Below are 13,856 nucleotides of genomic sequence, written 5' to 3' on the forward strand. Positions count from 1 at the left end.
TGAATGCTCCATTTAGAGTCAGGGACTGACCTAACTACTTATCCAATATCCAACTCCATAGTCATTTCACAGAACCTTCACTGGGTTACATGTAATTAATAACTGAGAGTTAATAGCTATACTAGGACGCTGGGTAGGGAACAAGGATATTAAGATTGTTAGATTGCAATTGGTTGTGAAGGTGAATCAGGGACTTGCCCCAAGTTGGAGGCCATGAGTCCATGACCCTTTTGGCCTATTTAATTTGCTCTATGTATTAAAAGCAAGGCAGGGGATAGCTCTAGTCTATTTCTTCCTAGTAGTCGCAATCTGCTACAGGAGATGTCATTTTTGGATGAAAGCTCTATCTCCATTGATGTAAGAGATACAAGAACATTGCTTAAATCCCCTTCAAATATACTGTCGGCATGATATTTTGTTCTTGATCTAATTGTTGCCGATTGAACCTAAGGCTTTTAGTTCATCCACATCTTTTCAAACATTAGCTTTCCCACCATAAAGTTTAGTCCACATGAAGATAATTGTATGCTACAGGTTTCTTCATTGTTTGATTAAAGCTATTCTTCAATAGTACCAAATAATTTAAACTTCTGGTTTATCCGTTGTAGTCGGGAATTGGCGTCGAGGAATTAAATGTGAATTATAGTCTCACATTAATTATGAATAAGTAATGTGAAAATAATATAAGAAATATAACTCATAAACCTAATGCTTAAGATTATAAATAAAAGTATGATATCCGACTTGTTTACTTGTCCCAACGGCTTCTTCGGAGGCTCCCTAATAATTGAAGCCTTATTAACCAAGGTAGGTTTTGACTCTCTTTGACTTCCGCAATTTCTCTATCAAGCAAGAACACTAAGGCTTAATTTAATTAGTTTTCCTCTTATAATTAAAAATAGACTTAAATATATTTTAATATTAGACTTTACTTTATAAGAGGAATCAAATTGGATCAATGTCTTTTAAATCATTTTCATATATAGCTAAAACTTACGTGAGGAATATAAGCTAATATTTCTAAAATTTAACAAACTGAAACTAATGAAAGCTTGCAATCAATACCACTTGATCATTCTAATATTTGTAAGATTATTACTGTATTTTCATTTATATATACATATCGAAGATTTCGTGTGACGGGGACACTAATCTCTATCCTCATTCACTAATTTTTTCAGGTGAACTTTTGTCCTCATCTCCATCTCACAGGTAAAATTCCTTGAAGTCGGCCCCCAAACAGAAGAATTCCCGCAAAAATTCTCATCTTCAGGTAAAAAAAATTGATACCTAATCTAGTTTGTGTGGTTAGGGAGGGACTTAACTTATTCCTATTTGTGATTGGCTAGCTTGCATTTCACTATTTCGTACTTTATTCTTCCTATCAAACAAAGCGGCACTTTTATAATTCACCGTGACATCATAATTTAGATTCATAGTCTCGGGTTAACGCCTAATTAATTTTCAATACTCACACGGGTAAGTTGAAACATTGAGTTGAAACATTGAAGCACCGCTGGTTTTACTATATGCATGCTTGGATGATCTTTTGGGTGTATGAGAAAATATTTATACCATGAGTCCATGATAGTACATGATTGCTGGGGCTTTGCAAAGTATGGGATAGGGTTGTTAAATTTGAACCACTCCACCACCTGTGCCTGTTCTATTTGGAGTGGGTTAATTAATGCTTGCTTGGACATGGGGACAAAGCTATGAGACAAAATTTATGAATTTAATTTGGGAGGTGCGTGGGTTCTCTATGTATACCCCACTTTCAGATCACCCATTTGAGATATTATATAAAGATATTTAAAATTGATTTGATTTCTTCAATTTGATTGTGAATGTCTGCTGTTTACTGATATTAGAAACTCCTGTTTCCTAATTTGCAATACAATATCCATCCTTAAGATATATCAAGTACAAATCTAGGATAACAAGATCCAATAGAATATTTGTGGGGTTATAGATGAGTAAGGAATGCAATTTCCCTTTGGGAATAGAGCATGAAAGGGCTAAAAGTTAAGGTTGGATTGCTTAGCCCACTACTACTAGTATTTTGGGTTTGGTTGCCAATTTCTTCTCACAACAGTTTTTTCCCCCAATAGTTTCCCTTCAACAGACAGTTCTATGGTGCTTTATATTTTGGATTTATTGTTATTTCAAAGGTTTTAATATGGGAAATTGTATAGTGAACCATTTTAAAACCGAAACCGATTTATTCATGAATCGTGTTTTACCATCAACATTTAGCACATATGGTTACAATATGTGCTATTGTTCTTTATGTGTTCAAAACTAATTTATATTCATTAAATCTTTATTAAAATATGAGAATTATTTAAAATTTATATTCTTTAAGTGACTACAGTATATTAAATACTCTTTTCACTATGGTTGATGTTGGGATTTGGGGATCTCTGTGTTGTTTTGGCTAATGAGAGCAAATCAAGAGTGAGTTGAATACAAAATGACACATATTTTAGCCAAAATCTTAAGGTTAAGGTGTATGGACATTACACCTTTCACTCAAAACTTTAACACACTGAGTGTATGAGTCATTTCACTTACAAAATGTTAACACTTTTCTTTTCTTCTAATGTGAGACTTATTCACATTTAATATCTCAACGATTTGATTTCCAATAAGATAAATTTTGATTATGGTCTAGTTTGGGATATGCATATGCTAAGACTGACTTCATGGGTTGATTTTTCTTTTTTTAATTATCTCACTTTCTCTCACATCACATCACATATCATATATATCACTTATCTTTTTTTTTTTCCTATCTCACTCTAAATGTCTGCATCATGTCATTCTTCACCAAACATTTTCTTGATGATATTCATTTTCTTTTAAAGCCAAAGAGAAAATATATTTAACATAGCACAAATGGTGCTATAACCAAATACACAATAATCCAATATGCATTAACAGCACCTTCTCAAGAGCCAAACATCAACACCTTCTTAATGATATTTATATTGACTATAGGAATCAAAAACTTTTTTAACAACCTCATTTCTATCTTATCAGTTGAACCAGCCTGATTTACATGTACTGTAAAATTTAAATGCTAATTTGCACATGGGTTAAGAACCAAAAGTGACAGTAGAGCTGGGTCTCCACTTGCAGGTTATATTGCTGCAACCCTTGATAACAAGCCAGCAAAAAACCCTAACCCACCACCAGAATAAGAACAAACACATATAACATAAATAAGCCAAAGTTATTAAGAAAACACAAGCGTACTTCAACCCATATAAAAGAGAAACAAGCTAAAGATGTAAGCATAGATGCACCCCAACAAAAACATAGTGACCCACCCCCTACTGCTAAAAAAACACCCTGTAATAGACAGCCTCAAATGCAATAAGAGAGTCTACAAACCATCCTACAAGTTGGCAGCAGATAACATCAGAACAAACACATAACATGATTATAAGACAAGCCTACTGTAACAAAATCATAGGTCAGTTGTAGGTTATATTGTTGTAAACCCTTGATATACTTCCATTTTCATTCTTCAAATAATAGTTAGCTAGGGCATCATAGATTATCGTGCCCTCCATGAAAATAACATCAACATATGTACAGACCCTAATAGGTATTCTATCAAAATGAAGAAACTCAAATCAAACACATCCAACATTCTTTTGTGTGCTTGCTTGCTTATGATCATGAATGTCATCCCTTCTGTTTCTCTGAAATCAGTTCTCTTGAAGCTCTAGGTTCAAGAAGACATTATTCCATTGAAACCATAATTTCAGTTTGTTTTTATTGGCCAAAACAATTTATTCATAATTGAAGAATGAGGAGAAGGTGTATCCAAAATAAAGAAGCAAAAAGGAACAAAGTTAAGAACAACTTGCCCACCATGTCACTTACATGGCACCATTATTTAAACAACAAGCTGGATTAGACTCCTAGCATGACAAAGGATAACGAAGAAGCTTATTTCTGGTCCTGAACCACTACCAAGAATCATGGAAAGCTTGGTTTGCCAACCCTGTAAGCTGTGGCATAAAGACCAGATTCAACACTCAAACTCAAGATAAACTTTCTCTTGTAACAATATTGATCTTATTTAAACACCAGTTTGCCCTGGAAGGCATATATACACATAAAATTGTACTGGATTTTCATCACCTGGTCATTTGGCTCAAGTGATGAGTATAGAATTGACATAGATGTCATAAGTTCAAGTGGTGGTCATCAACTTTTTTTGAAAGCCAACAAAACAATAATATACAAATAAAATTGAATATAAGTTGTACCAACTAAAACAACAAACATTTTGAAATATTGAAAGAGCGCCCAAAACAACAATATTTATGGAACGGAGGAAGTACATTAGAGATCAAATACGTCTACAAAATAAATAAAAAACTGTAAAAGCCCAACAACATACAAGCTTTAATTAAATATCATCATCTTCATCCTAAACATCATCTTTCATACCTACTAAAAGCAACAAGTTTTATTAGATTCCCGACAAAAGAAATGTATACTGATCTGCTAGTGGTAATAACTCTTTGATATATACATCAAGAAATGAAACTTCATAAACTGCAACGATCAGTTCATCAATTACTACACTATGACTTCTCAGAAATTGTGCATGTAGTAATATTAACTAGACATGCTCCAACAGAACATCAGTATTCTCCTGATCCAAGGTCCATTTCTTGTAGAATAATCAACCCTAATATAAAGATTGGGGAAAAAGGGAATTGGAAAATAGAAACTGTACAAAATAGAGAAATGAGCTGTTGTACTATAGATTGTATACATAGTAATGAAATTTTTTTTCGAAAGCAAAACAATTTATTCAATAAATTGATAAATAATCCTTCTCAATTGGATATGGCGCCCAATTGATCTCAAACACCCCAGGAATACAAATAACATAATGGCGAATCAAATGGGAAACATATCTGCTCATTTGACTCTAACACAAAAGATCCCTCCAAACAACATCACTATATGAGAGAAATGAATACATAGTTATACTTGCATACATAGTTACCATATAAAAGGCCACATGTAGGCTTGCAACTTAATTTATGTTTTAGTGAAAGAGCTTTGACATGGATAATTTACAACGATTGGAATTAGAGATTGTTTGGATACAAATCAAAGAGCGCACTTATTGGAACATATATATTAGAAAGTACAATGAATGAGGTCCAAAAAGTGCTCTTAAGTGTGTATCCAAACTGTATCCTCATGTTCAAGACTAAATAACACAAAGTAATAATGGATAATATCACCAATAAACTCTTCTCCCTGTGTTTTTTTATAAGCATAGATACAGCAGCTATGCATTGGCTCTATCATCATGGTGATCCAATGGTTTGCACCAATTTATCAATGACCTTTGAAAAGAAATGAAGATTTTTTCCTAAAAAAATTGAGGAATGCCAACAAGACACTCTTTTAAATAAACTCTTAACACATTTTAATGAAATTGGTCTATTTATAAGATACTCAACATATTTCTCACTTATTAAAAAATGTGTTGCCTTTTCAAAATTAAACCAATCACATTGAAGTGGGTTAAGAATGTGTTTAAAAGAGTGTGTTACTAGCATTTCTCAAAGAACTTTCCAAGAAAATAAATTGATTGCAGTTAATCATTTATAATTATTATAAATATTTTTTTTTTGATAGGCATTATAAATAGTTAATGTTCTTCATTTTGTTCTAGGTATTTTCCTTTTTGAATATCAAGCATTGTATATATTGTGGTCTTGGTGTTTCTTTTTTTCCTGTTTTTAGCAGCAGGGAGTGAATTCTTCATAAGGTGTTATAGCTTTTGTTGTATTGGATTAGGTTTTTGTGCATTTCATCCACTTGAGAGGGTTAGTCCCAAGTTTCTATCTATTAAGTAAAATGGTCTTTTGCTTTAATTAAAAAAATTCTTCAGTTTATGTTTGTATTTTAAAAAATTAACTTATTACACACCAAAACATTAACTATAATTTGTAATGTGTATGATTTTTAATTTAGTTAGGAAAAGCTACAAGAATAAGGAGCTCTTTGTAACTTCAAATTGGTACTCAGAGACAAAATTCTGTTGAAGCAAAACAAACCACCTGGTAAGTTCATTGTATGATTGATCTCAGAACTTCTGTAAAATTGCGGTGGTTAACTTGCTTCCATGCTTGCTAAATTCTTAGAGCTGAAATAGTACAAGTTAGTCAAAGCCCAACAGCTACTATTAGGTTATAATGCAAAAAGAAAAAAAAAAGCTGAACATTTTAGTTTGCTCCTGATCATTCTTTTGTTCTTGTACCAATATATAGTAGATCAGAGCTTTCACCATTGAAGATTAGCCAATTAAATAAGTAAAATACTAAAAGCAGCTAACAAGTGGAGAATGGAGATCCAGTACTTTATGAGAACTTTGATATGCCATTGGCTGATTATCAGCAAGAATCAGTACAAACATTGTAAAATGGGAAAAACAGCTAGGGCAGAAAAAGTTACTGATAGAGAACACAGGAAGATGTGATGATTACAAGGAAAAAGCACTAGAGGGGATTTCATTCTGATCAGATTTTACCGAAAACTAGCAAATTAGTGTGGGACTCTGATAGGTGCTCTCCTCCCAAGAATTTCCAAAGATTTGTTGGAGCTCTGAATTAAATCATGATCAAGACCCCAAATTATTAAAACATCATGACTAAAAAAGCCTAAAATCTCAAGTATTTGAGAAAACAATACTTACTTAATTACCACTGGTTCATGAAACATGTAGAGAGATTCATGTTCATGGTGGCTATTTCCCAATTTGGGGTAGTGGAATAGGGCTGCAATAGAGGGTAGTCAATATAGTTGTTGTTGAAACCTGCTTCCTTATTAGGGATTGCAAGGTGATGGTTTTCGTGGGGATGAGAATTAGAAGACATCATGTTCCTTTTTATCATGATAGATTCCTCAATCACATTAAACCCATCTCCACCACCACCACCAGATACTGCTTCACTATTATCCATTAGGTGAGGATAGGGTTGAAGAAGCTGAATAGGTGATGATGACCTCAATTGATGCATTATTTGAGTAGTATTTGCAGGGCATCTTTGATCTTCCAACATCTTGTAACAGGTTCTTTCTCTAGCTCTTGCTCTTGCTCTCTCCCTTGACTCCTTCTTATTCTGAAGAACACAAACATCTTGATCCCTCTGTGTAGTCCACTTCAACTTGCTGTTGCCCCTCCCTCTGATGGAATTAGTTCCATTATGATTATCACCACCACCAAATAATGATTTGTTGTTATTTGAAGGGTTGTTGTTACTGTTACTGCTGCAGGAACAGTTCTTACTCCTTGCAAGCTCTTGGATTGCACTCTCAGACTTTGTGAAGAGCCACTCAAGTGTGTTGCTTGGCTTGTCAAACTCCAGCATGTCCTGAAGATCGAAGAACTTTCGCGCTATCTCGCTCGATAGCCTCACCCGGCGGTCCCTTAACCCCTGAGATGTGTGAATCTTGCTGTGCCTGTCTTTCTTTGTGGTAGCCATGGCTGCAGCTGCAGAAGCAGAAGCTGCAGGTTTTGAAGCTCTGAGGAAATTAGGAACAATGCTACTAGCATAGTTATTACCACCAAGTGGATCCTGTTGTTCAAGCAAGTGTGAAACTGAAACTGCCAAATTGGTTGTGTCATGTGTGAATATTGGAGCATCATTGATGTTACTATCATGTATGAAGGGATGAGAAACAAGTGGATCCTGAGGAAAATTATTGATATTTTCAGGATCAATGAGAAAAGGAAGAGAAGGGTAAGAGGATGAAGGGAAAGAAGAAGGGAAAGGGTTAATGGAGTCATGATATGAGGTGGAAGAGAACATTTGAGGATTTTTTGGAAGCAATTGAAAACCCTAGGTTTTGTGTGCACTGAGTGAAAGGATCACTCTTCCAACACAAAGGTAGCTTCTCTGCTCCAACTTAACGGTCCAAGTACAGTCCTCTACTCTTATATAATCATTTTCTGAGATTCCCATCTCTTTCTTTGAAAGGAGACTAGCTACTACTAATTAGTACCATGTACTATTTACACTCATTAAAGACTACTTAATTTCTTTATAAAAAAGAAAAAAGAGAACTGCAGTTGAGGAAAGTGAGGGAAAATAAAAAGAGGGATTTAGTTTGGGCCAATGAATTGAAGAAGCAATTTGAAAACAGCTTCATTTATTTTGTCAATACTAGCTAGTATGATTGTTGCCAATCTGAATTGGGGCACATGTACAAGATATAGCTCAAGTATATCAGACAGCACTTTGGATCAAAAGGACACAAATAATTAAGTTAATTGGCATAAGCTTAAAGGAAAATGTAATGCTAGCTACATTTATAAAATTAAGAAGATGTTGTTGATGATTACTGGTGTGAAGTAAACCTTTATAAAATTAAGAAGATTATGATGTTGTTGTTGTTGATGATGATGATGATTAAGGACAACTGGACAAGTGTTTAATGATCATAGATTTTGACTTAGATCTTTTAATTATAGTATATCTAAATCAGTTTATTTTTTCTCAATATCAATTTTATAATTCAGATGCTTCTCTTCAAAATTCAGTTTACTTCAAAATAAAGTAGTTGGATTTCCATAGTTTAGAATATAATTAATCAGAAAGTGTAGTTGTATATTAATATAGAACTGAAAAAGTGAATAGTTCTGTACTTGTGGATCTGGCTTTGGTGGTTTTTATCCGAAAGGTAAGGGACTTTTTGAAGATGAAAGCCGTACAGGGAGTGTAAAAGGTAGGTGAGAGGCTGTGATAGCTGTTTCATCTGTGTAAAATCAACCACAAGTATATATTGAATAATGTTACAATATACACCTTCACCTGTTAATTATGTACCCACTAAAAAATTATATACAAATTAATTATCATAAAGTTTAAAGTGCCCAAGATTTTGTTTGGACTTGCTCAATTAAACTTAAAGTGTCGATGTACAACATTTTAATTTGAAAGTGATGAAGGTTAAACTTTAAATCACTTGATCATATACACTCCGATATTTTATCATGAAATCAAAGTTTTGTTGATAATGTATGGATTGAGGAAGTTCAACCGGGTCTAGGATCAATATTGTTTGATGACAAATCCTCTTCCTTTGTTTCTAATCAATGATAATTATATGGTTTGCCCGTCAAAAAAAATTTGTTGGCTAGACTGTCATGAATATTTTTATATTTTATTTATAATATAAAAAATTATACTTTCATTTTCTAAAAGGCTGAAAAATAGTACGAATTAATTGGTAACTACGAAGTTCAAACTTGGTGTTGTTTTTGAATGCGCCCACACGACTTCATTTCAATCCCGAAAAAAGCTCATACATCTCTGACACCCTTTGCAGCTTCAACATGGATACGTACTTTATATTGTACACAAATACGTACGTGCCAAAAAAAGAGTGATATTTCATTTTCATATTCAGTTATCTAGGCCTTCAACTCTTATGTAGTTTTGACAATTCATAAAAACTAATTTAATACGCAAGACTTTTGTCCGAATGAATATATGAATCCACTAATTTATCAATCATGTATAATATTTTAATCTGAAAAATATTTTCAAATAAACAATATGTAGAAATATATTTTACCACAAATATAGATATGTTATCTCATTTTATAAGTAGACAAGTACTTGATGGAGTTAGTTATTTGTTGAGTTGCTAGATATTATATGCGGTGGGAGGAGCTCTTGAACAAACAAGGCATTGTCATTGGTTTTTTAGGGGCCAAACATAAGAACATGTGAAAATTGCTTTTATGGATATTATTCAAGTGCAAAGCCTATAGTAAGCGCTATATATTTATATAAGAATTTGCGTGTTGCGTTGGTTGAAAATGAGAACACATAAGGATGTGAGCCTTATCATGTTCTTTACATTTCATCCCCTTTACCATTCCACCTAGTTACAACTATATTGAAGTACCTATTTGCCTTAGCATAGTAAAATGAAAAGCTAGTAATACGACAATTGTATGAACATTTAGTTTTACTGCGTGTTTGGGTTAAAATTGTCATATTCATTTTGGATAGATTTTTTTTATAAACATTATAGTGAAAAGAGTTAAATAAAGATATATATATATATATATATATATATATACTTGAATTGAAAACTTTTTTAAGATTATTATGGATTTTCTTTGATTTTAGAGTTTCATACATTATACTTTTGTGTTACGATTGTACTCTATGGTTTTCCAACAATTTTATAAGAGTTGATGGTTTGACCATTGTGATGGTTTGTAGAGGTTCTACTAAGGTGGAGTACATTATTAGTATGCTTTGTGTCTGATCTTTAACATTATAAAAGAAGTGTGGGATTTGTAGTGATGCTGCAATGGATCGAGAAATTGGTTGCAAGAGTTGATGCAAGAATGATTTCACAAGCTAGGTCGGGTCATTAGCCAGGTGGCACACATGAGTTGGTCAATATTGATGCAAAAATGTGTTGTGATAGCATATATGCATTGGTTGACATCAATGCATGGTATGTGGTGACAGTGCATACATATTGACTAATATTAATGTCAAGTGTGTCGTGATAGCACATGGGTTTTGACTCACATCTGATGCAAGGTGTGTGATGATAGCACACAGTGGCGGAACTTGAAGAAAAAATTTAAGGGAGCTAAAAGAAGATTTCAATACATAAACTAGAATATTTTTTTTCCTTATTAATACACATATTTTCGTAAAAAAATAGTTTTTTTTTACGGACCCTAAATATTTCATCGTAAAAAAATAGTTCATATAATACGAATGTTGAAAATTTATTATAAGTTAGGTTAATAATCTTTAAAATTTACTTGTCTTTCTTTCAAATTCAATTTTTAGTTAGTTTCAAAAAAAAATTCAATTTTTAGTTTATGGATATATATTTTACTTTTGAATAACTTCTTTTACTTTTAATGATTAGTTTTATGAGGGAGATTTATCACATTTGTATATTATTTTATTTCAAATAAAAAAATAGTTATATTTCAAACTCTCACCCTTCAATGAGTTGGGATTCATTTTGAGATTGTTTGGTAGATGTACTAATAATTTGTAATATAAAAATTACCATTACAATTAATGATAAGGAAAAAATAGGTGAAATCTAAAAAAAATATTTATAGAATAAAGAAAATAAGTTTTAATATTTTTGCAACTCAACTAAGGCCTGGTCAAAAGCAAAGTGGAACTAGCTGTTAAAAATGTAAAAAAACCTGTAAAATGGGGGTTTGAGGTTAGATTCTAACCTCAGTTAGATTCTAACCTCAGACCTCCCTGTAGTGAGCGCTGTGCAGAACCACTGAACCAGTATAGTTGTTATCTTCTCATATACACATGGTAATATATATAGCTATTTGTTAAATTTTATTTTTTACCCAAATATACCTTTAAAAAAAATCCGAATTTTTTGAGGGAGCTATGGTCCGCCTTTGATAGCACACATGCTTTATTTGACATTTGGGGTGTTTGGTAAAGTTATACCAATCGATTGATTGATGAGAAACTTATGTAAGAAATCAACATTGGGGTTGCACTATAATTATCAACATATGAAAATTCTTGTGATGGTTTAGTTTCAAGTGAAATGCACTATTTATGCTGGAAAATGACAATTTTCTTTGTTGATGTATATAAGCACTGCGAACTATGATCGTCAGTGTAAAAAATGAAAATTATGATTATCAGTGTAGACGATCAAGGCTGAAGATGCATATATATTACAATCATAGTGGAGATAATTGAGGTTGATTGTAATGGTGGAATACGCCTCGCGTCACCTAATACAATAAATGAAGAGGGAAGTCGATCAAGGAACTCTTAGGAAAGTCTCACATCGTCTACATGTTGAAGGAAGAGGGAGACTAAGACTATATATTGACTCAAGTTTTGTTTGAAGATGCCCTAGCACCAGGAATCGGTTTAAGCTTATATTTGTGTTTCATCTTTTTCTCTTACACTCTTATTTTAAAATATTGTGAGATGTAGTTCAAATATTTGTTTTGAAGAATATGAATGCTACAAGAATAGTGTTATGGTTGACGATGAAGTCTATGTGTTGCAATATTTTTCAGGGTTGTTAATTTAGACAACAATCATATTTTTCTACAATTTTAGTTTTTTCAAGTTATTTTCTTGTGTTTTTAATTTTTTATAAAAGGAACCAATTATTGAAAACATAAATCGGAGTAGATTGTTTCAAATCAAAAGATTGTGACGCGTCATGGCTACGTAGTAGCTAATTGTTCCATGAGAGAGTACTGTTTGGTGTCAATAATGCTAGATTCCAATATCATAATTAGCTTTTAGCAAGAGTACTAATGGAGAAAGAACTTTGAAGGTAAGTATAAAAGAGAAGATTTGTTTCAATTGCATGCAAAAGCAAACGTGATAACCTAACAATTAGCATTCCACAAATTTGGGAGGAATTAGGGTTTTTTTTATCTGCAATTTATCTTTCCGATGTACTAATTTTTTTTTTAAACAAATATGACCTTTATGTCATTATCCTAATTGATTTTGGTTCATTGTACTAATATATTACTCCTAAAAGGAATATTATGAAAAATATGAAATAAAAAGAAGAATTAAACGAGTTGTAATTTACATAGACACATGTGACAATATTATTTAGGTCACCTTATTAAGGATGGTTTAATGTTTTCCTATGTATCAAAAAAAAAGTTAAGAGTGGTTTAATCCAAATTTTATCTAGAGTGATTTGTTAGACAGCACCTAATCACATGAGAGAGAATTATGCAAATGTTTTTGCTATATTGAGAGAGAATTATGCAATCACATAAGTTAACTAGAATGGTTTATTGGTTTATTTAGAATTTTCCTCATCGTGATGGGTTGAGTCAATTGTGAAGTCAATCCTGTTAGTCTCCTACATTTTCTTGAGAACAGGACATATTGAGTTGATAGCCGAAGATATTTTAAGGTATAGAGATCAATGACAAGTTTTACCTCTTCAAATAATATTTTCATTGCACAAGTTTAGTTTAGACTTCAGAACAATGATATAAGAGTGGAACACATGTATGTGTACGGGATAGAACATAAATGAAATCTAATGGCGGTTTAATAAAAAATTAGGAGATTGTAAACAAGAAATCCCTTTCAGAATTATGCTTAAGTTATCAAAAAATGGAATGAATGGACCATAAAGAAGACAATATAAGATAGATATGTATCCCCTATGGTCTCATAGTGGACCGGCTAGTTAGAATAGCAATAATTGCATTGAAAGCAAAGTAACAGTTGGCATCCAATCCATCAACCAAGAAAGTGAAACGTCCGTTTGATACTTGATGTCGCGTGTTTCCTACTATATTTTAAGAACAACCAACCTTTGTACTCATAAATACCATGAATTCGTATAGTCCATTTTCGAAGTGGTGGATAACAAGGTGGGGTACTTACTAAGAAAATTGGTTTAAGTCTCAAAATAAAATATCATGTGATCCAATTAGACTTTTAAGAATAATGCAAGTTGTATAAAATATGTTACCAACATCTCTTTATGTGTTTTCACAAGGTCTAATCACGTTTAAAGTATTAAAATGTGTGATCTTAAATTTTAATATCTCAAACAGACTTCTACTGAAAACAAAACACAATCTTAACTGTCGATCTATCACAAATAGTTGTTATAACCGCCACTTGAAAGTGCTCTTATGAGGTCCGAAATCTCTTTCACGTTTAAAGTATTAAAATGTGTGATCTTAAATTTCAATATCTCAAACACACTTCCAAATTAAAAACCAAACACAGTTTTAACCGTCAATCTATCACAAATGGATATAACCGCCAACATATAGTGGG

At 32.5% G+C, this 13,856-nt stretch overlaps 1 protein-coding gene across 1 annotated transcript; it reads right to left on the reverse strand.

Annotated features, from left to right (window-relative positions):
• Positions 1–2,662: 2,662 nt before the first annotated feature.
• On the reverse strand, positions 2,663–8,250 carry LOC130721579 (transcription factor DICHOTOMA-like). Its single transcript, XM_057572381.1, has 2 exons — positions 6,740–8,250; positions 2,663–6,648 (listed from the first exon to the last, which is right to left on the reverse strand). Exon 1 carries the CDS (start codon positions 7,854–7,856, stop codon positions 6,744–6,746), a length of 1,113 nt encoding a protein of 370 aa, XP_057428364.1. The 5' UTR covers positions 7,857–8,250; the 3' UTR covers positions 2,663–6,648; positions 6,740–6,743.
• Between the last annotated feature and the right edge of the window lie 5,606 nt (positions 8,251–13,856).

The sequence above is a fragment of the Lotus japonicus genome, chromosome 5, assembly GCF_012489685.1.
Source record: "Lotus japonicus ecotype B-129 chromosome 5, LjGifu_v1.2".
Classification (NCBI taxonomy): Eukaryota; Viridiplantae; Streptophyta; class Magnoliopsida; order Fabales; family Fabaceae; genus Lotus; species Lotus japonicus.